Source organism: Vulpes vulpes, chromosome 13 (assembly GCF_048418805.1).
Source record: "Vulpes vulpes isolate BD-2025 chromosome 13, VulVul3, whole genome shotgun sequence".
Lineage (NCBI taxonomy): Eukaryota > Metazoa > Chordata > Mammalia > Carnivora > Canidae > Vulpes > Vulpes vulpes.
In genome coordinates this window covers 79,007,106-79,033,862 of record NC_132792.1, presented here as the reverse complement: position 1 = coordinate 79,033,862, position 26,757 = coordinate 79,007,106, and the positions used below count along the sequence as shown (strand labels likewise).

The 26,757-nt window shown below is 38.6% G+C and overlaps 1 protein-coding gene across 3 annotated transcripts in view; it reads right to left on the bottom strand.

The window, feature by feature from the left end:
• Positions 1-26,757, bottom strand: part of PRKDC (protein kinase, DNA-activated, catalytic subunit) — a 202,131-nt gene that overhangs the window by 41,946 nt on the left and 133,428 nt on the right. For all 3 annotated transcript variants that reach the window (XM_026011042.2, XM_072734772.1, XM_072734773.1), the window contains 7 exons: positions 26,009-26,198; positions 24,633-24,845; positions 19,515-19,627; positions 16,932-17,063; positions 13,842-14,021; positions 3,370-3,575; positions 856-994 (listed from right to left, as the gene is read on the bottom strand). In XM_026011042.2, coding sequence (XP_025866827.2) covers positions 856-994; positions 3,370-3,575; positions 13,842-14,021; positions 16,932-17,063; positions 19,515-19,627; positions 24,633-24,845; positions 26,009-26,198 — 1,173 coding nt within the window. The remainder of the gene's footprint in view (positions 1-855; positions 995-3,369; positions 3,576-13,841; positions 14,022-16,931; positions 17,064-19,514; positions 19,628-24,632; positions 24,846-26,008; positions 26,199-26,757) is intronic.

Genomic DNA, 26,757 nt, shown 5'->3' with positions numbered 1-26,757 from the left:
AAGTTCATAAATTTATTTTACAAAGTTGGAAAGAATATAAAGGACAACATTTGTATTATACATAGTGTCAACATTCATGCTAAGGACAATCATTTTCGAATTTATGACAATGGGAAAGAAAACCGAAAATAGAGTAACAATGAATAAAAGAAAATAAACCAAAAGAAATCTTATGGAAGCAAACGAACAGAAAAACCAAGAGGAAACTATTTCTCTAAGAAACTTACAAATTAAGCCAATTAATAAACTAAAGACTCTGATTGACCCAAAATTTGATTTAAATCAATGCTATGGGCTATTTACCACTTAAAGAGTTCTGAGATTAAAAGTCAGAAAATAGGACATTTACTGAAAATTGCAGAAGACTTTACAACCTGGATTACTCATTCAAGAAACTAACAGATCATAAACTCTGAATTTCAACTACTTGCTAGACATCTATACCTGGATAGCCACTGGCAACTCAAAACACAAATGTAAAAATTGAATTTATAGTCATCTTCTAAAAACCAACTCTTACTTACCTCTTCATAAACTTTTTACTTACTGAAGGAAAACAATCTACCCAAATAGAAATTATATAATAACAGCACATAATGAAATAACATCTTACAGTTTTATAGTATTTTATATGAAATGCTATCTCTTTTATTCAGTGATGTTTTCTTAAAAAGAGTGAAAGATAAAGCAATAATTATTTCACATTTGGTTATTAAACTATTCCCTATTAATCTCTGTATAAAAACTAAGGAATAAAGTTGAACTATTAATGAAGCTCTAAATTCTAAAGTTAACAGTTTTTCAGAAAACAAAAGTGTTTAAGCAACTGACATATTTGCTAGACATCAATTTTACCTCATTATACTGCTTAGCAGCTTCAGAATAATCACTTCTTGCTTCTGCTAAAATTGCACTTTGAGTGATTTGCTTTGTTCCTATCTCACTGCTAAAAATACCACGGAGGATGTCATATTCTCCAATAGATCTATACAGTCTAAAAAACAAACCAAAAGAAAGTCTCAATCAATGAATATGCCAATATTTTTCAAGTGTTAATTCTAATGAAATGATAATTAAATCAAGAGGCCTCATTATGTTAGCCAAGAAGGATATACCTTATTTTTGTTCTATAAAAATATAAAATCTTAGACATTGTGAAGTTACCATTAGGTTTTACTACTTTAGTCCTACAGGAGACAGAGATTATTCTAAAGTGCATTTAAAGTGAAATCTAAAAATATTAAGTTTACAGTGGATAAACTGTCTCATACAATAAGACCATCCTGTGTAAATCTATTACAGTAACATTGCACATATCCATGGATGACCTATTTGAAATCCTGTCTATACCTAAAATTTGGAATGCAGTCAAGAATCCAGAGTGTGTAAAAATTAATCCTGGTCCTAATAAGGCCATGTTTTAATCCACATTCTATGGGCCATCTCAATTCTACCAACAAGTAATTTTCTTGCAGCCTTACTATTTGCTGGAGCACTCATTCCTCTCTTCCCATTAACAAAAATCTACTTCATCCCATCAATCAACCTTCCCCACTAAGATAGTCTCAAGTAAGTGTTAAGAAGTTTGTTCCCTTCCCTTGGAATTTTTTCCCCATCTTTTAAGTCTTCACACAAATGTCATCTCTTCCTGAAGCCACAATCACACAGCTATCCAGCAAGGACTGCTTCCTTCTTGGCTTTCCTGCACTTTGGTCCTTAACCAGGTATGAAATCTCATGTATTTATTACATCAAAAAAGTCCTAAGGGCTCTCTCAGAGCCTAAGGATTCCAAATTTAGATTAAAATCTAGTAGACATGGCCCTCTCTTGCCCTGTTTGTAAAGGGCTATGGGTAACAAACAGGGGCAGACGTGGGGAGATGGGAGGTAGGATAACAGTTCACAGTCCAAGAGAAGATGAGAACTACAATTATTTTCCAATAACTCAGAGAAGAGAGTTCTCTGAGTTATTGGAACTTACATCAGTCTCATACCCACTTTGCACTAGCCCCGTGTTTCTAGGATGATACACACTATAACATGGTCAAAATAATGACTGTGACATATCATGGACAAGCAAAATTATGTTCTTAATACTGTTTGAGGAAGTATTTCTTTTACAGATTTATTTTAGTAAGAAAGAGAGTGAGCTGGGAGAGGGGCACAGGGAGAGGGAGGGAATCCCAAGAAGACTCCCCAATGAGTGCAGAGCCTGATGCAAGGCTTGATTTCATGATTCTGAGAGATCATGACCGGAGTCGAAACCAAGAGTCAGACATTCAACTGGCTGAGCTACCCAGGTGCTCCAAAAGTATTAGGAAGTATTAAATAAAGTCAGAAAAAAATGTTTAAAGTTTAGGCCCTTAAAAGTTGTGTACTTCATTTACCCAGCAAATACACATTAGATGAGTTTCTCATTCCCTGGAAATGTTAAATATAAGAAGTGTTACTGACTATTCACTTATACATCTGAAACAACAAGCTAAAAATCATTACTAATTAGAATCAGTATAAACCAAGATGCACCGTTTGAACTGCCCTGGTATTTACCTGGCTTCTCAGAGAACTTACCGCTTCCCATTCCATGTATGGTTAGTTATGCATGTAAGTATATACATTTCCTACTAGATGGCTAGTTTTGTGAGTGTGCAAGACATGCCTAATTCTTCTCAATACCTGACACAATGTCTTGCTCACACATAGTGCTCAATATAGAAAGAAAGATATGAATGACCATAAAACAGTGATTAGTACAAGGATTCCCCACCCTTCTCTCTACTCTTTTTCCTAGAACCTGAAGATCCAAAAATCAGCACTATAAAATAGAAGTTCAAATTTAATTTTAACCTAATATCCTTTTCAATGCTCATTAGGCATTGGCTTTATGATAAAAGCACAAGTAAGGAAAAAAGCAGACATAATGCAAAATGGCTTAGCAACAAAATAGAACTTGTTCTTCCCAAATTAATAAAGTAACTGGATTAAATTGTTTCTAAAAGTATGAGTCCTGCTAAAATAATGGATTACCCTCTATTCAATTTAGTTAAGCAATAAAAACATATAAAACTGTAAGTTATGGCCACACTTGACAGGAAACTCAACTTGGTAAATAGGACCCTGAATCCAAAAAGATTGTATACTGAAAGAACAAGTATCATTGATGTTCTCTTTTCTGGAGTGACATACTCCTTGTTGTGACATCTACTCTTGACTTATCAAATGGTACTTCACCAGAGAGATTTTTTTTTAAACTTCATAAAAGTGTTATTATCAATTTTATTTGCTCATTTTCCACCAGAATGAAAAGTTTTTTCTGTATTACTTCAGTCAAATTCATTGTTCTCCCAACAGTCTGGATTACCAAACTTACTTAGCAAGTTCCATCCATCTGACAACATCAGGAGAGACACGCATCCTCCCCCGAAACTGCTTGGCAGGTGGCTCCTGAGGCCCCAGGTGAAGTAGGGCCTCCTCGAGGAGAAGGACGCCCACAGGCTGCTGCAGACTGGCAAGGCAGCTGGCACGGATAGAACCAGGGTCCAGGCTCAGCAAGTCTGTGTGTTGGCAACTGATTTCCTGCAAAACCATAAACACATGCAGCTATTTTGCCTGTGGTACTTTGACTGTATCTTCACAAGTAAATAAGCCATTTTACTAAACATAAAAGAACATTTTAACATAAGTAGTGATATAACCAAAAATTTCTCTGTGTACCTCTATTAACAAAATTTCCTCAACATTCAGCTTACTGAAAGAAATGACCTTTTATTTTTACACTTCCAATTCAGAGATTAATTTAAAGCAAGAAAACCACTAGCAAAACATGAAAAATTTTATATGTATAATTTATATATCCAAACAACAATTGCAGTTTCCAGGAATATTTAGCCTGAATAGGTTGTAAAAACAGCTGAAACACAAAGATTTCATGCCTAATCACCAAAAGTAGGTACACTAATCTCCATTACAATATTTGGCATCTTTTTTTCCATCTCCTTCCACTAAGGGGCTTATTCACAATAATACTGAATTAGAGGATTTTAGGAATTTTTATATGACCTTTACTTTGCAACTCTGAATTTGAGAGTCCTATATACACCAATAAAAATAAACTACAAATCAATATAAAGAATATAAATAGTATGGCAACATTTCATTAAAACACACCTGAATGTGTGCATATAGTTCTTGTGTGTCTGTGCATGCACATATATGCAGATATCTGGAAAAGACCGTGCAGACAGACCCCCTGAGCCAAAAACACAACACTTTCCTCATGGTTGTGTCACGCATGGACCACTTGATAAGTCTGACCAAGCCAACTTAAATTCTACATTATGGGACTTGAAAGAATATAAATTCTCCAAAGCAAGCTAGCAAACAAAAATGTCACTCTTAGAAGGAACTAGTGGCACTGGAAAGAAAATCCAAATAAAATTCTGTTTTAATTAATAACACAGCAGGGGATCCCTGGGTGGTTCAGCGGTTTAGCGCCTGCCTTTGGCCCAGGGCACGATCCTGGAGTCCCGGGATTGAGTCCTGCGCCGGGCTCCCGGCATGGAGCCTGCTTCTCCCTCTTCCTGTGTCTCTGCCTCTCTCTCTCCCTCTATGTCTATCATGAATAAATAAATAAATCTTTTTTAAAAATTAATAACACAGCAAAGTCTTGGTCTTAGTTGATGTATCCGATTTTGAGATAACATCATTCTAAATTTAGAAAGGGAAATCCTGAGTTACAAAGACTATTTTAAAATAAATATATTTTGGGGGCTCTTGGGTAGCTCAGTCAGTTGACCATCTAAACCTTGATTTTGGCTTAGGTCATGATCTCAGTGTTACGAGACTGAGCCCCACGTTGGGATCCATGCTCAGCGTGGAATCTGCTTGAGAGATTCTCTTTTATCCTCTCCCTCCTCCTCTGCTCCTCTCTCTGCTACTGCTTGAGAGCACATATGCCCATACTCACTCCTTCTTTCTCCCAAATAAATAAATAAAATCTCTAAAATAAATATACTTTTAATTTTCCAAGAATCAACTCATTCTATACTTATTGAATACCTTCTACATCCAGACATTGCAGTAAACAATGTTGTACCAGACTGCATGTAGCTTAAGATTTATTCTCATTTGTCAATAGAAGTCTTTTGTGGAAGTTTAAAATAAATAAACAACTATTACTGGTATATCATTCCTTTATATATAAATGTATTCTCATAATTTAAATGAGTTCTATAAGTCTATTTTTAAGAAGATTGATTATTCTGCATAAAGTTGTTGATAGTATCATAAAAGAATGATTTGCTAAACAAAAAAACTTCAGCTGACTGATTTCACTTTTTAAAATTCCAAAACAGAATAAAGTAATGAAATCTAATTTTTAAAATGTTGACAATCTATTGGAATTATTAATAATATTCTTGCTTTGGACCCTTATTTCACTGTATTAGGTAAAGGCAAGGGACATTTCTTCATTTCAAATATTCCATAGTTCTCTTTTTCTTAAAAGATTTTATTTGAGAGGGAACAAGCAAGAGAAAGAGAGAGAATGAGGTGGCAGAGGGAGGGGTTGAGGGAGAAGCAGACTCCCCTGCTGAGCAGGGAGTCCGATGTGGGGCTTGATTCCAGGACTCTGGGATCATGACCCAAGGCGAAGGGAGATGCTCAATCAATTGAACCAGCCAGTGCCCCTCTGTAGTTCTTAAATAGAGGTTTACACATATAATATCCTCAATAAATGTTTTGTAAAGAAAACAAAAATTTTAAAAAGATCAACAAGCAATGTTGTTGCTTAAGTGTTGGACACCAAATTAATAGTAATTGACTATGTCATGGAAAAATGGTTAAACAGATTTTTCTTCCAGTTTGAGAGATATAGTTAGAACAGTCTGACAAATAACAGGATATGCGGCAGACAAGAAACTCATTCTGGGATGTCATGGTTGGGCAGCGGCATCTCAAAGAGATAGTACTTGCTAGAACAAGAACTCATGTGAATGCCATGCCAAATATACTAAAATGCCATGGAGAAAGGGAAAAAAAATCACACTTTCAGATATGAACCACAAACAGGAATCATAATAGGAAATATTGCAAATTTAATGCACTGATTTGCATTTGTGCTGCTTTTTCAATAGCAAGCTCTGGAGTGCATAGAAGTCATTTATTTACTTAATGACAATTAACGATTCTCTTAACAATGGAAAAAGCTAGCTTTTTAAAATAAATATAGGGACAAAACTAGGAATTCAGATTTTAAAAAATCACTTCAGAACACAATGTAAAGAGAAACTTATTTTGAAATACTGGCTAGTTCAATATAATTTCTCAAATCTTATCTTTAGTGTAGCCAAGAAAAAAACAATGAAGGAATTCTACTTGTAAATTATAAATTAGTAAAAATAGAATACATAAAAAACTATATTAATAGTTTCATGCTACATAAGAACAAAACAGGAAAAGCTGCTATTTCATCTCAGCGAATTATTAACCAATTAGTTTGCTAACTAATGTAAACCTCCAATGAGGTTACTAGTTACAGAATAACTAAAATGGGCTTTGGGGGGAGTGGTTAAGATGGTGTAGTAGGAGAGGGACTCTGAACTTGCCTGGTCCTTCGAACACAGCTAGATCAACATTCAATTATTTTGAATAACTAGGAAGACAGACAATCTGAGGATAAAGGAAACAATCTGCACAGTTGGAGCAAGAGAACACGGCAGATGTGAGGTTTGGAGCCCTGATCTGGGGGAGAGAAAAGCCACAAGGCCTAAACGGGATGGAACCCAATTCTTGGGGTCAAGTCAGGAAGAGGGAGGAAAGCAGTTTCCTGCCCAGCAGGCAGGGACGACACAATAAGCTGCAGTGAGGAGATCCCCTGGGTCCCACAGGCAGAAAACACTCCCTTTCCAGATGGCATTTGAAGAGCAGATTTTGCCTCTCAAAGGACCAAAGGCCAGCCAGAGCCACTGAGCAGTGCTCATCAGCAAGGTCAGAGGTGCCCCCAGAGAGCAGAAGACAACTTGTTACTCTGAGCCATAGTAGGCTTAAACCTCTGTGTGCACGTTGAGTGGCTGCTTTTCTGTGGCAGAACTAACAGAAAGCAGAGACTGGAGAAGATTGCAGATAACCTAGTGGCAGTTTTTGCTGTCTGCTGCAATAAATCCAAGCCTCTGCCACGGCTTCCCTGGGACAGAAGGGAGCAGAGGACTGAGTCAAGCGCAGAAGGCTGATAACCTGGGTCCAGCTTTTCGCTGAGTATTACAATAAACTCTAGCCTCTGTGCTCGCACTGTGCAATGTCCTTTCAGGGAAAGGATGAGACAATGTTAGGCATGTGATGGTGGTGGGTACATCCAGATCATCTCCTCCCCTGGACAGATTGGCCTGCACCTTATCAGGCCCTTTAAATCTTGGGAGTTTTGAATCCCAGCCACCAGCCAGAGATAAAATACAGGAGATCTGTGGCTCTGGGTATACCAAAGACCTGGGCACAGACAGGTCAGGGCAGGGAAATGACGAAAGTGCAGGTCACAGGAGACTGCTCTTCTAAGAGGGCCTCCTGAACAATGGTGGCAGGGAGTTCTGCTCCACAAGGAAGAGGCGGCAGGTGATGCCATTTTCTCCCTCCTCCCTCCCACCAGCACAGTAGGACTGCAGAGAGACACAGCACCTCCAGTGGAGGCTAGAGGCCCCTGCACTACACCCTTCCTCCCCAGAGCCTGGCAGGAACATCTTTAAAAGGGCAGCTGGCCCATGAAGAGGCACAGCAGGCCTCTCCCACAGAAGACCAACAAAGTCCCTCACATCTACCAAGTCCAGTGATTAAAGAAAACTCCAAAATATCACCCTCTAGTGGAAATAGGACCAGGCTTGCTTCTTTTTTTTTTTTTCCTTCTGTTAATTTTTTAAAACTTTTTTCATTTTGTACATTTCTATTTCTTATTTTTTATTCTTTATATTTTTTTCTCTTTTCTTTTGCTTCTTTTTTTTGTATCGGGCTTATAACTTTTTTTCAGTTGTTGGTTCATGTTTCCTTCTCTTATTTTTTGTACAGGCTTCTTTCTTTTCTTCTTTCCCTACTCTTCTTTCCTTCCTTGTTCCTTATTTTTCTAAAATCAGGCTTACAGTTTATTGTTTGCCTGTTTGTATCCACTTTTGTTCTGTTTCCTTTTCTCTTGTCTTAAATCAGGCTTTGTTTTTGTTTTATTTTTATTTTTTCTTCTTTTTTTTCTTTTTTCCTTTATAGGCTTAACTCACAAACATATCAAAGCACACCTACTTAAAAGTTCAAACACTCTCCACTACAAGCACGAAGGAACTCTGTAGAGGAAGGACCAGGGGGAAAGAGCAGCCAAAATACAACAGCAGAGTGTACACAGCATATACACCAGAAACAACTTCCTGAGGCTTTTGTTGTTATTGCTCTTTTTGCTCTTTTGTGTTTTTTATTCCCTTTCTCCTTATTTTTCTGAACACAATGACTATAAGGAGAAATTCATTACAAAAGAAAGAGTAGGAGGTACTCTGCCACAAATTTAATAACATGGATATAAGTAAGATGTCAGAACCAGAAATCAAAACAATGACTATAAAGATGCTAGCTGGCCATTAAAAAGCATAGAAGACACAAGAGAATTCCTTACTATAGTAATAAAAGAACTAAAATCTAATTAGGCCGAAATTAAAAATGCTATGACTAAGGTGCAGTCAAATATGGAGGTTCTAACAGCTAGGGTAAACAAGGCAGGAAAGAATCTGTGATATAGGAGACAAAATAATGGGGAATAAGGAAGCTGAGAAAAAGAGAAAAACAACTACTGTATCACTAGGGGAGACTGAAAAATCAGCAATACCATAAAGCAAAATAATATTCAAATAACAGAGGTCCCAGAAGAGTTCCCAGAAGAGAGGAGGGCAGAAGGTTTATTTGAACAAATTATAGATCAGACCTTCCCTAATCTGGGGAAGGAAACAGGGACGCAACTCCAGGAGGGACAGAGAACCCACCTCAAAATCAATAAAAAATAGGTCAACACTTTGACATATAATAATAAAGCTTATAAATTTCACAGAGATAGAGAAAATCCTGAGGGCAGCTTGGGACAAAAGGTCCTTAACCTACAAGGGTAGACACATAAGGCCAGCAGCAGACCTCTCCACAGAGATCTGCCAGGCCAGAAAGGACCAGCATGATATATTCAAGGTGCTAAATTGGAAAAAGTAAAGCCCAGGATACTCTGTCTAGAAAGGCTGTCATTCAGAACAGAAATAGAGATAAAGAGTTTCCAGAACAAACAGAAACTAAAGGAATTTGTGAACACTAAACTAGCCCTTTGGGGTTAGCCCAGGGGATTCTTTGAGCTAAGAGAGCCCAAAGTAACAAAAATCAGAAAAACACAGAGATAATCTATAGGAACAGTGACTTTTTACAGGTGATACAATGGCACTAAATTCATTTCTTTTAAGAATTACTCTCAATGAAAATGGGCTAAAGGCTCCAATTAAACAGATGGGTGGCTGAATGGTTGAGCATCTGCCTTCCGTTCAGGGTATGATCCCAGGGTGTGATCCCGGGGTTCTGGGATGGAGTCTCACATCGGGCTCCCTACAGGGAGGCTGCTTCTCCTTCTGCCTATGTCTCTGCCTCCCTCTCTCTGTATCTCTCATGAATAAATGAATAAAATCTTTTAAAATGTTTTTAATAAATAGAAAATAAATTTAAAAAATAAACACAGGGTATCAGATTGGATTTAAAAAAAACAAGACTCATTGATATGCTGAGACTCATTTTAACCCCAAAGACACCACCAGACTGAAAGTGAGATGCAAAGTGAAGGAGAACCATTTATCATGCTAATGGACATCAAAAGAAAGCTGGAGTAGTAGCCATCCTTCTATCAGATAAACTAGATTTTAAATCAAAGATTGTAATAAGAGATAAACAAGGACACTATCTCATAATAAAAGGGTCTATCTCTAACAAGAAGATCTAACAACTGTTTATGCCCTAACTTGGGAGCAGCCAATTATAGAATCCAATCAATAACAAAATTAAAGAATCTAATTGTTAATAACAGAATAACAGTAAGGGACTTTAATGACCCACTCACAGCAATGGACAGATAGATCATCTAAGCAGAAGATCAACAGGAAACAGGCTTTGAAAAGACACACTGGACCAGATGGACTTCATAGATACATTCAGATCATTCCATCCTAAAGCAACTGAATACACATTCTTCTCATGTCCACATGGAATGTTCTCCAGAATACATCACACAAAGTGGGTCAAAAATCAGGTCTCAACCAGTACAAAAAGACTGAGATTATACCATGTATATTTTGAGACCACAATGCTGTAAAACTTGAATGCAATCACAGGAGAAAAATTTGGAAAGGACACAAATACATGGAGATTAACAAGCATCCTACTAAAGAATGAATGGGTCAACCAGGAAATTGAAGAATTTTAAAAATACATGGAAACAAATGAAAATGAAAACACAACAGTTTAGAACCTTTGAGATGCAGCAAAGGCGGTCCTAAGAGTTTCAGTATGTAACAATACAAGCCTTCCTCAAGATACACACAACCTAACCTTACACCTAAAGGAGAAGAAAAATAATAAAATTTGAGCAGAAATCAGTAATACAGAAATAAAACACACACACACACACACACACACACACACACACACACAGAACAAAGATACTAGGACCTGGTTCCTTGAAAGAATTAAGAAGATCAAAAAACCCCTAGCCAGCCTTGTCAAAAAGAAGAGAGAAAGGACCCAAATCAATAAAATCATGAACAAAAGATCACGACCAACACTGAAGAAATACAATTAATTATAAGAGCATATTATGAGGAATGATATGCCAACAAATTAGGCAATCTGGAAGAAAAGAATGCATTTCTTCTATACAGAAACATATAAGTCACCAAAACTGAAACAGGAAGGAATAGAAAACCTAACTGGATCCACAGCAAGCCAAGAAATAGAACTGGTAATCAAAAATCTCCCAACAGCAAGAGTCCAGGGCCAGATGGCCTCCCAGCAGGATTCTACCAAACATTTAAAGAAGAAATAATACTTATTCTTCTGAGCTGTTCAAAAAAACAGAAATGGAAGGAACACTTCCAAACTCTATGAGGTCAGTACTACCTTGATTCCGAAACCAGACAAAGATCCCACTAAAAAGAATTACAAACCAATATCCCTGATGAGCATGAATGCAAAAATTCTCACTGAAATACTAGCCAAGAGGATTCTACAGTACATTAAAAGGGTTATTCACCAGGACCAAGTGGGATTTATTCCTGGGCTGCAAGGGTGGTTCAACATCCACAAATCAATGAAGGGGATATGACACATTAATAAAGGAAAGGACAATAACCATATAATCCTTTCAATAGATGCAGAAAAAGCATTTGACAAAACACAGCATCCTTTCTTGATTAAAACTCTCTGCCATGTAGGAATAGAGGGTATATACCTCCATATCATAAAAGTTATATACAAGGGATCCCTGGGTGGCTCAGCAGTTTGGCGCCTGCCTTTGGCCTGGGGCGCGATCCTGGAGTCCTGGGATCGAGTCCCGCATTGGGCTCCCGGCATGGAGCCCGTTTCTCCCTCCTCCTGTGTCTCTGCCTCTCTCTCAATCTCTGTGTCTATCATGAATAAATAAATAAATAATCTTTAAAAAAAAAAAAGTCCTATACAAAAAACCCACAGCAAATTAACATCTTCAATAGGGAAAAACGGAGAGCTTTTCCCCTAAGGTTAGGAACATGATAGCAATGTCCACTTTCACCACAGTTTTTCTACTTTACTGGAAGTCCTAGCCTCAGCAATCAGACAACAAAAAGAAATAAAAGGCATCTAAACCGGCAAAGAAAAGTCACACTCTCACTCTTCGTAGATGACATGATACCCTCTGTAGAAAACCCAAAAGACTCCACCCCAAAATTGCTAGATCTCATTCAGGAATTCAGCAAAGTCATAGGATATAAAAATAATGTAATCAAATAATAGAAATCAGTGGCATTTCTATACACTAACAATGAAACTGAAGAAAGATAAATTAAGGAATCAATCGCATTTACAATTGCATCAAAAACCATAAGATACCTAGGAATAAACCTAACCAACAAGGTAAAGGATCTGTACTCTGAAAACTATAGAACACTTAAGAAACAATTTGAGGAAGACACAAAGAAATGGAAAACATTCCATGTTCATGGATTGGAAGAATAAATATTGTTAAAATGTCTATACTTCCCAAAGCAATCTCCATATTCAATGCAACTCCTATCAAAGTACCTCAATATTTAGAATCTGAAAATTTGTATGGAACCAGCAATGACCCCAAACAGCCAAAGGAATGTTGAAAAAGAAAAGCAAAGGCGAAAGCATCACAATGACTGACTTCGAGTTGTACTACAATGCTGTGATCCTCGAGACAGCCTGGTACTAGCACAGAAACAGATACACAGATCAATGGAACACAAGAGAGAACTCAAAAATGGACCCTTAACTCCCACTTTCTTACACCAGACACAATAATAAACTCAAAACGACTGAAAGACCTAAATGTGGGACAGGAATCCATCAAAATCCTAGAGGAGAACACAGTTAGCAACCTCTTTGACCTTGGCTGTAGCAACATCTCACTAGACACTAGACACATCTCCAAAGGTAAGGGAAGCAAAAGCAAAAATGAACTAGATAAAAAAAAAGCTTCATCAAGATAAAAAGATTAAAAGCATTTTGCAAAAGCAAAAATGAACTAGATAAAGATAAAAAGCTTCATCAAGATAAAAAGCTTCTGCACAGCAGAGGATACAGTTGACAAAAATAACAAGCAACCTACAGAATGAGATAAGACATTTGTGAATATATCATCAGATATAGGGTTAGTACCCAAAATCTATAAAGAACTTATCGAACTCCATATCCAAAAAACAAAAAATCCAGTCAAGAAATGGGCAGAAAACATGAACAAACATTTCTCCAAGGAAGACTTAAACATGGCCAACAGACACATGAAAAGATGCTCAACATCACTCGGCATCAGGGAAATACAAATCAAAAACGCAATGAGATCCGACCGTACACCGGTCAGAATGGTCACCCACTGTAATTCCGGAAGGGCAGAGATTTGTTCCTCTTGCATCGCTCATTGTCCCTATCACTTAGAACAAAGTCAGGAATATGCTCAATCAACATTGATAACATGTGATCTGTTAAAGGCAACCAGGAGGCAGGAAATAAGCTGGTGAAGCAGTATGTAAGGAAAACAACTAACATTCAGAGTTTAGCCAAAACGCTGAAGGGGCTAGCTTATGGCTTATTAAAAATCTGAACACTTTTATACCAAGGCTGGTTTCTAATTATTCAGTCATATATAGGTTTGGGGTTTTGGAGGTGTGTTTTTTTTCCCCTTGAAGATTCATCCATTTATTTAAAGAGTGAGAGAGTGGGTTTGAGTCGGGGGGGTGGGGAGGAGCATGGGCTAAGAGAATTCTTAAGCAGACCCCCCATGAGCATGGAGCCTGTAGTGGGACTCGTTCCTATGACCCTGAGATCATGACCTGAACCGAAACCAAGAGTCAGACACCCCCATGTGATATAAATAAATAAATAAATAAATAAATAAATAAATAAATAAATAAATAAATAAATAACATCAACCCATCTGGGAAGAGGTAACCACACAGAGCACATCTACTCTGTTAAATACCTTGTGCTTCAGCTTGTGAAACAAATGAAGTTTTTATGACATACACATATGATGGCAAAGTAGATAGTGCATATTTATGAAGTGTGCGTATAGATTCTTACCTGAATACAGGAGACAAAAGGTGGAAAGAAAGAGAAAGTGGAGTTAAGAAAATGATTGAAATCCTGGAGCAACTTTTGAGTAATGTTGTTTTTTTCAGACATGGTCTTGTATTTATCCATCTCCTTTATAATTCCAGAAAACAAGCTGCCAAACAGCTGTTTTGCAATTATTGGGTCTCTCTGTAAAATATTCAAAGACAAATTAGGATCTGAGGTAAAAATGCTATAATTCACTAATACTATCACAGCTTTATTTGAAAACACAAAGTGCTGCCAACATAAGTAATTTACATCTCAATTTTGTTTAGAAAATTTTAACAGGAATTGACATGGCTACTACTTGAAATTTAACCAAATATTCCTGTGATACCATGGATTTTGGACGCAGAAATATGTAAGCTGGCTTAATCACATATGTAGCCAATAGCTTAACTCATGGGTAAGTCTGGACCTTGAGATTCCTCATCTCTAAAGTGGGGATAATAGGGTTGTGGTGAGGCTCAGCCAAGATAATGCATAGAAAGTGACCACTGCAGTAATCGATAAGACCTTTAAGACAGAGTAAATGAAATTTTTAGGTACTATCTTCACATTAGTATCAGCATAAAGCTTAAAAAACTAACTGATAAGCTTAAATAAAATGCCAATTTAAATTTCATAGTCCCATCATTAGGACCATTTAAACTGTTAAAACCATCAGTAGTTTTCATGTTTGGTATATTTAGCTCTAACAGAATGCCACCTGATCTCCTCTGGCTTCTATCCTCATGCTCCATGACCACAGGAACATTATCCTTCATCTGTGCCTGTGACACCAGTACTAAGAACAGTCCCTAGCATGCAGTGTCTATATTTTTTTAAAAGAAGGTACGAACACATGAATTTAAAAAACTTAAGAATTATTTTGCTTGATAAAAACTTGTGTCTGGATAAAAAGTACAATTTGATTTACTCTTTGTTATTTAAGTAATGTATTTGTCTCATATAGAGTTATATGGTTGCTATAAAAATTTTCAGAAAATATAGATTAGGAAAAAAGAAAGTATCACTCATAAACTGCATGAAGACAGTCACTGCCACCGATGGATCTTCTACTGACATGCACACTCTCTTATACGGTGTCTGCTAACTCTTTTTTCATTTAACTTGTGGCACACAGGTTCCCATGTCTACAACCCCAATTCTTGGGTCTTATGCACAAATTCCTTCATTTCCCAGGGAGCTTCAAAAGCTCCTTCTGTAATGATAATGCAGTGGTGACTAACATAAAGAAGTTTTCAGAGTAAGAGAATGCTGCCGCTGGACACGTGCTGTAACGGCTCCTTTATACGCTCCTCTTCCGCTCTCATGTGCAAGGCTCATAGTGAAGAAGGGGAGCCCAGGATAGCAGAGGAGGCCACAGTTGCCCTTTAGTGCTTAGAACAGTCCCTGGCATCCAGAAGGAGTTGCTCCATATATAATATTTATTGAATAAAGTATTAGAACTTGAGAAACATAAGGAAACACATTCCTCTTCAAAGAAGAGAAAAAATGTAGTCATGTTTTTTCAAAACAATATTCACCATCTTAATATTTTCCAAGCACCAATGAGATGAACTGATCTGGGCACAGGTGAGCAGGTGGCAGCATCATTTCTGAGGCGGTGAGTAAATACATACATGCAAGGCATTAGAGAAACTGGGAAATAGTGGGGATGAACAAGAACACTGGGACAGATGTCAAAACAGAGGGGTGTTGTCTTAGTTCCACACCCATCAAGATACACAGTTGTGGGTTTTTTTTATATTAAATTTGTAGCTTTATTTTTTCTTTCATTTTGATATACAGTTTTGACTATATTTGCCATTCTCTGCTAACCTTCAGTTCTTCATCTGTAAATGTACCTAACATTTATGTCACAAAATTACTGGGAGAAGCTAATGAGAGGAATGTGAAAGCAGTCCACAACAACCAAGGGCTCTTCTGTGATAGTAGTTACATGAATCAATATGTATGCTACAATTGCACAGAATCTCTCTCTCTCTCTCTCTCTCTCTCACACACACACACACACACACACACACACACACACACACACAAATGCAGGGAAAAAATAAGACTGCAGTCCACTTAACACTTTTGTTCCAATGTCAATTTCTAGATAAAAATAATGTACTATGGTTATGTAAGATACCACCAGTGGGGGAAGCTAGGTAAAGGGTATATGGGACTATGTACTACTTTTGCAAATTCCTATCAATCTATATTTATTTAAATAAAACGCTTTATAAAAAGGTAAAAGAATATGGAGATATAACTTATTATAAGCAACATTAGTTCTGAAAATTTATGTAGAATAAAATATGGCATTATATTTCAGCACCTAGCATAATGCTATATATACATGTGTGTGTATATATATATATTTATATATATGTAATACTCTCCAATTTTTTTTTATACTCTCCAATTTTTAAAGTTATTTCAATAAAAGTCAAAGAAATCTTAATTAGGCTTTTAGGGAGTAAATATCTTGTTTTTGTCAGAGAATTCAGCTAGGAAACTTCATTCACTCTCAACCCTAACAACTTAGAAAAATATTTCCAATCCTCTGCTATTAAGAAAATTAACAAAGAAGGAAGAATTCCTTCTTGTGGGTGGAATTAAGGAATTCCAGCCATAAACTGATATTCTCCTGATCCACCCCCATCCACCAAAAGGATCTTGGATAAGAAATGATTTAAGTGGCTTAGCAATTTTAAGTTTAAAATTACACATTATTTCACTGACCAACATTATTGGTAGGAAAAATAGATTTCACTGCCTGGTTTTATAGAAGACACTGTGACTCAGAGCATTAAGTGTCTTGACAAGGACCCAACTGCAGGACTACCTTCTAGATGACTCTACATGAGTCACACCTGGGAAAGTTAAGAACAGGGCCAAGACTGGGACCAATGTCTTTTAACCAAGTCCACTGTTAAAGACAAATCAACACTTCGTTTATGATATAGTGTAGCATCAACCACTTTTCCTTGTACATAGTAGCCCCCTGGAACTGCAAAACAGTTTTTATCTGTCAATAGAAAAATGAAGCATTCAAGGACCAACCTGGGCCACAGCTTGCAAGGGGGTGATCAGGCTACTGTATTTAATCTGAATGTCAGGAAGGTCTCCTTGGCGGTAACTTCTGTACAAAATGACTTGGGCATCGTGCTTCATTTTTAACTCACTCTTGATCTCCTATAATCATTAGAACCAAAGAAGGAAGATTAGAATTTTTATTGAAAAAATCTGTAGTGCATGAACTATGCACGATCAATCAGTACCTATCCTTAACATAAAGGTGAACTTGATGACAATTTTTTTTAAAGATTTTTTTTTTGGGGGGGGATCCCTGGGTGGCGCAGCGGTTTAGCGGCTGCCTTTGGCCCGGGGCGCGATCCTGGAGACCCGGGATCGAATCCCACGTCGGGCTCCCAGTGCACGGAGCCTGCTTCTCCCTCTGCCTGTGTCTCTGCCTGTGTCTCTGCCTGTGTCTCTGCCTCTCTCTCTCTCTCTCTCTCTCTCTGTGTGACTATCAGAAATAAATTAAAAAAAATTTAAAAAAAAAGATTTTTTTTTTTTAAATTTATGATAGACATAGAGAGAGAGAGAGAGAGAGAGGCAGAGACACAGGCAGAGGGAGAAGCAGGCTCCATGCCGGGAGCCCGACGCAGGATTCGATCCCGGGACTCCAGGATCATGCCCTGGGCCAAAGGCAGGCACGAAACCCCTGAGCCACCCAGGGATGCCCTTGATGACAGTTTCTATACAAATTGGTTTGGTCACTATGCTTTACCAGTCTATGACAGACAATAAATCCAAAATAAAAATTACTAGCAAATGAGCAGTAAAAACATTATTTAAATGTTCACCACAACACAATGTGAATATTGGTAAATTCAGAGAACCTGAATTAAAACATTTAAAGCCATATCTCAGAGGGTTCTTTCCCCCCTTAATTCCTCTTAGAAAAACCTTGGCTATCCAGTCGGGTGATATCATCACAGCTCCCAACACCTGGTTCCTCCCGACCCTGCTCACCTGTTCAGGCCAGGCTGGCCTCACTCCTGACTCCCCACCACATAGGTGTGTTGTATCTCTTCACCTCTGCCTAGAATGTCTTTTCAGTTTCTCTCTCATCATTTGGTTCCTGTCTCAGAAATCATCTTCAAAGAGGCTTGCTTTCTCACTTCCTCTTTAACAGTCTTCCCCACACATGCTCATCACTTGGTTAATTTCCAACAATCACATTATAATCTTAACTCATTCTCTTTTTTTGTCTGTTGTACACACTGCGTTGTAGCTCCATGAGTGCTTATGTTATATTTACTTCTATACCATTAGCACTGAGAGTAGTGCCTGACATGGAGCACCGTGCTCCCAACAAATAAAGTACATGGCCTTCCAGTGCCTGATTACCTCCATGCCATTCTTACTGTGAGGTCAGCCACTTCAGGTGAGAACACCTGTGTCAGAGCAAATGCTTGGCCTCATACATACAGTAGACCATCCCACATTTACTAATTATTAAAAGGACTCTCTTTATATCAGACCAAAATATCTCCCTGTGATTTCTATCCAACAATCCTGATTTTATCTCTTCCTTCTGTTCATATTCTGCTTGTTATATCCTTCAGGCAGACCTAGTTAGATTTCAGGCTTAATTAGGAGCTCATGGCTACCTCTTCGAGTGCACAAAGCAGAACGCCCTCCACGTGTGGTGGGGCCAGTAAGAAGGGGTGTGGGATGACTGTGGGCACTGATTTGGGACCCTCCTCTTTAAGAGAACAGCTATACTTACAGAGACAAGAGAAAGATGAAAAGTACATTTTCTTTCCACAGAAGATACAGTGGAACCATTCAACTACTTCATATTCAGATTTGGAAGTTAATTGAGGATTTAAACTGAATTAGAACAAACTCAGGTGTTTTAACTCATAATCTCATCTTTCTTGAAAATTCTGTAGTAATTACTGATTTGTAAGTAATACTGAAGCTATGGATAAACAAATTCTTTCATTAATCCCACATTTTGAGAAATGTTTAATTCATGCCACACTAGGTCACTGCTTTCAGCAGATAACCCTGGACCATCTATCTGCCTGGCCTGCTCACCCCTTTCTCTGGGCTCACCATTCCCTCTTCACCCAGGCACCCTCAGGAGAGTGGCTGGTTGTTATGTGGTCCCACAGTGGCCTCAGACCCAAGTTAGGTCAAGGTTCTGGCCAATCCCTCCCAGCGGCTAATGTTGTAAGATCATTCAGGAACAACTTGAGGCCGTGTCTCACCACATGGAGAAAGCCAGTCTGTACACAAACAACAAAGTCAAGCTTCAGTGAGAGTCTGAGATAAGGGGCAGGGATGAGGTCCTGGCAGTGCCTGTGAACTCAACATACTGCAGATTCAAGGGACTACCCACACAGGCCCCATTCCAAGATCCCCATGACCTCATTAGTGAGTCACGACTGTCCTTTATATCTACATTAGTCAGGGGGAAAATCCTTGGTTCATAAGTAACTTTAATGCATATAATGCTACTTCCATAATTTTGTTAGGGAAGAAATATCTGACAAACTTATTCCTTAGTCTATATCTTTTGATATAAAATAAATATTTCTGACCAATCAAATTCTCAAAACAGATACAAACCTTCTCTCGTTTTTGTTCAGCAATACCTTTTCTGGCATAAATCAAACTGAGCTTTTCTTGGTCCTTTATAAATCGTCTGCGTAATCTTAATATTTCTGTCCGATTGTCTATACCTAAAGAATATAAAGGTTTGTTACAGATGGCCAATTTGACATTTGCAGTTGACTTTGCCTTCTTTCTAGAATCCTCTCAAAATAGAATTATTCGCTTATCTCCATTTTTTTATTTTCATCTAGTTGTTTTGCTTTGTTTTAATGACATAAGTCTACAGAGAATCGCACAGGAGACAACTAACCAGTTTTGGAGAGAACTCAGCCCAATCCCAGTGCTACCATGCACAGAACAGGGACAAAGCAATAACAGTGGAGAAGACCTGGAAGGCTCAAAACCTGGCAGCACCCAGCACCTCTAGGGGCAAAGAGGAAGATGAGGCTGCAGCAGGAGGTGTGGTTAGAAAGCACATTTCCTTGTGCTGCAGGTGTGGAGCTTGCAGGGCCCTGTGGCCCTGCGGGTGCACAGGGCCAGCATGGCTGCAGACACAGCAACTCTACCCAGCAACCACATGGGCTTCTGGAAACTGCAGCTGCCTGCTCCAGCTTGGCCTCTGGAGTGCTGGCACCCTGGCCTATAGCCTGCTGGCAAGAGACTGGATATTTTGCCTCTGGGTAATCCACCAGCACAAAAGCACAGGCAAAGAGAGCAACACATCAGGAGTTTCAATGTCCTGGTCTAGTTGGACCTCTGCATTCCAATGTGCAGCTATTCCAAATGTCTTTTTAGTGCCCCATCTGGGAGTATAAGCCAAAAGACAAGCCACCAGACATTTTGAGAAAAGCTTCAAATATAAAAAACAGAAACAAAAATAAACAAAAGGGAAAGAGCAACCGATGAAAGCAGACCATCAAAAAAAAAAAAAAATTCAAACATTATCATAGAAGAGTAGAAATTGCAACAGTGGATCAAGGATGGAAGGGTATTCAGAGAACATAAAAAGCTCATGGAAACCAAAAATATGATATAACTTAAAAGCCAGGGTTAGAAAATCGGTTGAAGTGATTTCCCAGAATACAAAGCAAAAAGGAAAAAAATGACAAGAAAATTACAAAATCTGATAAGGTCCGATATCCAAGCAACAGGATTCCAAAAAGAAAATGAGATGAGGAAATCATCAACAAAATCACCCAAAAAAATATTCTAGAACTGGAAAATAAGTTAGCAGTCTAAAAGGGCCCTCCTACCGCCCAGAAAAATGCACTACAACAGACCTGCACACTCCAGATGACACTTTGGTGAAATTTCCTAAAATTGATTTAAAAGAAAGGATCCTAAGATCTTCTGCAGAGAAAAAATCCAACTCTTATAAAGAATCAAAAAAAGAACGCCATCAGGTTTCCCACCCCAACCCTGGGTAATAGAGAACCCTAGTGAGTTCTCAGAATTCTACAGCTAAATTACCTAGCAGGTGTGAGTGTCATCAAAAGCAATGTATGGCATCAAGGCATCAAAAACAACTTACTCTTTCTGACCCCTTTTCTCAGGAAGCTACTCAAGGAAGTGCTCCACCAGAAAGAAGAGCCATCCAAAGAAGAAGAATCCAATCCAAGAGAAGTGAAAAGGCCCTCAGGTCTCTAGACCATGGTTGAGTAGAGACACCTCAAGACAGGGTGGCTCAAAAGCCATAGAAGAGATTTATTTTATTTTATTTTATTTTATTTTATTTTATTTTATTTTATTTTATTTTTTACGATAGTCACGCAGAGAGAGAGAGAGAGAGAGAGAGAGAGGCAGAGACACAGGCAGAGGGAGAAGCAGGCTCCATGCCGGGAGCCTGATGTGGGATTTGATCCCGGGTCTCCAGGATCGCGCCCTGGGCCAAAGGCAGGCGCCAAACCGCTGCGCCACCCGGGGATCCCAGAAGAGATTTATTTTAAGATTAAACATTTATATGTTGGGACACAGAAAACGACAATGGTACAACTCAGAGGGAATCAAGTGATGAATATATAGAAATCTAAACCAAAATAATTATCAATGCGCAAGAAAAATTACTATACAATAGGAAAGGAAAAATAGTCATAGAAGCACTATGACTTGAACACGCATAATTGTATGTAATCAAATAAGAGGAAACTACTGATGAAACCAAGATGAAGACTTAATTATATCAAGAGAATAAAGACACAAGAAGAATTCACTGTGAGCGTCTGTGGTGGGTGGGAGTGAGGGACAAGAAGGAGCCAAATCCTCAATGTCCATAATGTAAGCTTAAAGAGAATGACTAATACTACAGGGAAAAAAAAAGGTAGAGTAGCAATATAAATACTGTTTAGAGATTCAGAAGGGTCTAAGTGGTTGTGTCTGGAATTCGGGAAATGGGTATGGAGGGCTGCTATTCTAAAAAGCTTTGGCAAAGTATTTGACTCTTTAAACTGCATGTATTACTCTGATACAAATAACTGAAGGAAACTGTAGTAAAGAATTAAAATAATGGCTGAAAAGTGACATTTTAATTAGGTTACAATTTCATGTTTTTAAATGTTGATGATAATAGTATCATAGTAAGGATTAATTCACCACATTTTATGAATTTTTAAATATTCCTGTTTAGGCAAGAAAATGCATAAACCCCAAAAAAGACAGACAGTATGGGAAATATTTTACATCTACAAAGGCACAAGGGGTGATTCAAATACATTAATCAAATTAAAATGGATAGCTAATTGTATTCATTTTACCTACTCAGTTCTACAAGTTTTTTCAAATTCACATATAAAACTTTTAAAGAAAATGGTTTAAAAATTAGGTTTCACCTCTTATCCTCCTTAATTTCTATACAAGTCAATGAAAACAGGGAAAAATGGCTCAACAGTTTGAGTTGTGGACTATGCTGCTAACCTCAGCCACTTCTTTCTGTCTTCTGAGCCTCCTCCCCATTGAGTAGAGGGGGTCACGGGCAATCTCCATGCATTAACTGTATTGCAGGCTGCCCCAAACACCTGTTCAACAATTCTGTGGGAAGATGCACGTGCCATGGGTTTGAGGTGAGCAAGACAATTAACGAGCTATGAGAAGGTAACAGTCATTCTGGGACTACATTTTAACCCTGGGGCTTTCATTGTCAAAGTTACAGAAGGACATAGAACCATGCACTCTGGATGACAGTTTGGTGGAGAAACAGCAGAGGAAGAAGATATAAAAGAAAAAAGACTGGTGGGAAGCAACAAAGCCGGGGGCAGAACAGACAAAGCAGGAGGGCCTCATTAGCCCCCTTCAAACCCAGAGTGCTGAGCAAAAGGAAGCTAGATTTACCTCAGCTACTTTAAATTCACAGAATTGTGAAGTGAGGAAGTGAGGAAAGTATTTCATGTGTGTGTTTAATTCCTACAATTAATTTAAAGGAATTTACATTTACTCGTTTAAAATAAAGTGTATCAGGGTGCCTGGATGGCTCAGTCAATGGAGTGTGTGACTCTTGATCTTGGGATTGTTAGTTTGAGCCCCACAATGGATGTAGAGATTACTTAAAAATGAAATCTTAAAAAATAAAATAAAGCATATCAGGGAGGAGGTAGGTGGGAGGATGAGAGAAATAGGTGAAGGGGATTAAGAGTACACTTACCATGATGACCACCAAGTAATGATGCATTGAATTGTTGAATCACTATATGATTTTACATTTGAAACTAATATAACACTGTATGTTAACTATACTGAAATGTAAAATTAAAAACTTAACAAAAAAATAATAAAAATAAAATAAATTTATCCTAGCTCTTATTTTTTATTATAAATGTTTTTTATTGGTGTTCAATTTGCCAACATACAGAATAACACCCAGTGCTCATCCCGTCAAGTGCCCACCTCAGTGCCCATCACCCAGTCACCCCCAACCCCCGCCCACCTCCCCTTCCACCACCCCTAGTTTGTTTCCCAGAGTTAGGAGTCTTTCATGTTCTGTCTCCCTTTCTGATATTTCCCACTTATTTTTTCTCCTTTCCCCTTTATTCCCTTTCACTATTTTTTATATTCCCCAAACGAATGACACCATATAATGTTTGTCCTTCTCCGACTGACTTATTTCACTCAGCATAATATCCTCCAGTTCCACCCACGTTGAAGCAAATGGTTATCCTTGCTCTTAATTTTACTTCTTTATATCCAAACTCATATGGTTGGCATTTCCCCAAGGTTCTGTGTTAGGACCTTTTCTCTGTTTCCATTCTCTGGGTTTTCACTCACTCCCAGAGCTGCCATTCTCATCAAGAGCTGAGTGGCACCATTTCAGCCAGTGCTGGGTCTTCAAGGTCTGCCAGCACTTCCCTGCAACCCCTGTGACTTGTCCCCCCTCTTCTTCCCCATCAGAACCCTTGGTTTCCAGGGCCTCCTCAGGCACTGCACATGCTGCTCTGTGCGGATCCCCCGAGAGGTCATCCAGAGAACCCTATCTGTCTGCTTGGTTCACTACGGAAAGCCTCGGTAGCCTCCTAAATCTGCAGGCCCATATCCACAGCTGTCTGCTCCATGCTCCCAGTGGGCCTGTCCCACAGCACCCTATTTGGCTAGACTGCTACAAGACTGCCAGTCTCTAAACAATCTTCCCAAACATGCTCCATACGTCCTGCCCCAGTCCTTGTTCACCCTCCCCCTTCCCATACCCCGAGCCCCCAAGGCTACTCCCAACAACAGCCTCTTCTCCCCAGGTCCTTCCTTGAGCTTTACTGAGATTTACTAATTCTGTCTCATCTCAAGGTCACCTATTTGCTTACTTACTCTGATGTTCAGAAAGTCACTAAATGAATGGACTGATTCTAATTTATTCAACAGCTTTTCTGGAATGCCTAAAACTAGGCTTTCAACATGGTAAGTACCCAAACAAGATTTATTGAATTAAATTTTATTACTATTTTTTTAAGTAAACTCTACCCCCAACATGGGGCTTGAACTCACGACCCCAAGATTAAGAGTTGCATACTCTATTGACTAGTTATCAGGAACCCCTGAATTAAATTTTAATGGTCTTATTTATAAGGAAATGTGAATGCAGTCGGAAATGTACTTTCTTTATCTAAGCCTCTGCATTAACTTATGTTAAGTACACTTCAGCAAGCTTACTTTTACCTTTTGCTTTGTTATCTACTTTGTCCCCTGGAAGGCCCAGCTTTTTTTCTCCAAAATCAGGTCCGACTGCCTTCAAGGGTGCTCTCTGTGACTTCTCATTCCTCTTCTGGGCAAATAGTAAGGAGGAAGATGAAGAATCCGATGATGAGACTGTATAATCCACCAGTGGGTCAATACTGCTCCCAGTGAGCCAATTAAAGGAACTTCTACCATCTGCAAACAGACATGACCAGAGCATGTCACAGCATGCTCAGGACTGCACAACACTGCCAAGCCCACACCACCCCGCCACTGCAGCTGGAGCAGTGCCAACTGCCTGACACATGTGTGAGACAAAATGATGGCATCATCCTGGTGGCACCTGGGGCCTCCATGTGCTCACCTGCCACAGTCACTGGGGACAGCTCCTCCAGGGAGACAGCCATGTCACAGCAGAAAGACACTAGGCGGAAGTTCTATCAGGTTTCTAGTGGGCAACCTGAGGCAGCTCAAGTGTCTGAGCCTCAGTGTCCTCATTTGTGAAGCAGGAAACACCCTACCTGCTCCCTCAAGCCACTGTGATCATTACAGGACTGATACTTTGTATCTACCAAAAGGTACTAAAATTCATGATGCCTAATATAGTGTCATAAAATATTCATCATTCAAATCAATCCTACTTCTAGAACCAAGAGAACATGAAAAAATTTAAATTTATATAAAGGAACAACACTGAAACATTTACATGAAATGATTTAGGCATTTTACTGTACAACTTATACATCTCTGATCAAAGGAAACAGGTGAACAAGAAAGAAAAGTTTAATAAACTATAAACCTAGTAAATGACTTTGGTCTGGTCTTTAGTTCTTTGCTTTTGAGATAAGGGGTTTTAAATTTGATGCACTAAATGGATTTTTCTGGACAAAATCAAAATAAAACATACATGTACTGTAACTTTTGTTTTTTTCCAGTCAAAAATAATCCTTTTCTACTTTTTTTTTGTTGTAAAATTTAGAGAACAACAAATTAACTATTTTAACCATTTAAAGTGTACAGTACTATGGTGTCAAATATTTTCACACAGTTGTACAACCATCGCCACAATTCATCTCTAGATCATTTCCATCTTCTCAAACAGAAACTCCATAACCTTCAAACACCAGTAGCCCATCACTCTTCCCCAGCCCTCCCCTTCCACTTTTTATCTCTAAGAATTTGATGACTCTTGGAATCTCAGTGCTTTTCTCCTTTGACTGATATAGCTTTTCTGTTGGTTCTTACTCTTTTCTCTTATTGTTTTACTTTTCTTATAGTCAATGTTCTTGCAGTAGAGGCCACTTCCACAGATCATATTGCCTGGTGCAGAACAGGCAGGTGTTCAGGTGAACAGTTACCTGCAGTTTGTGTAGGTGTGAAGTCATACTGCTGTTGGGTGGCCCGTATCTGCCTAGCCATCACTCCTTGAGCTGGGAGGGATCGCTCCTGCGTCCGAGTCTGAAGAGTACTTTGGGAAGCCTGAGTCTCAATAAACATCGGAGTGAGAACAGTACTTCGGAAACGCCAGTCAGAATCAATGGTATATTCCTGAATGTAAGAGAGCTCCAAATGAAATAATGGTCCTTCTTTAGCAACACTGAAATACATTTATTTTATTTTATTTATATTTTAAGGATTTTATTTATTTATTCATGATAGACCAGGAGGGCAGAGAGAGAAGCAGGCACAAGAAGGGGAAGGGGCAGAGGAGAGAGATAAGCAGACTCCCTCTGAGCAGGGACACCCCCCCCCCACTCCGCCCCACTGCCTGAGCCCCATGGAGCTCAATCCCAGGACCCTGCCAAAGGCAGATGCTCAACCACTGAGCCACCCAAATATGCCCCCATAATATTTTCATTTAGAATTCATTGGTATTATCAGCAAATATGTACTATAATTTCATGTATCTGTGAGAAGCAACTGAAGAAGAACCTTTCCAAACTTAAAGACTTTAACAATTTGCCAACTAGAAATACTGATTAGTAGTAGGGGAGAAAAACCATATTTTTCCTCCTTCACATTCTGAATTAAATGGCTTCATGCCATACTCAAAAATGGCACCACAGCTGTAATAAGCTAAAGGGCTCAGCTCCTTCCAAAGTCCCAT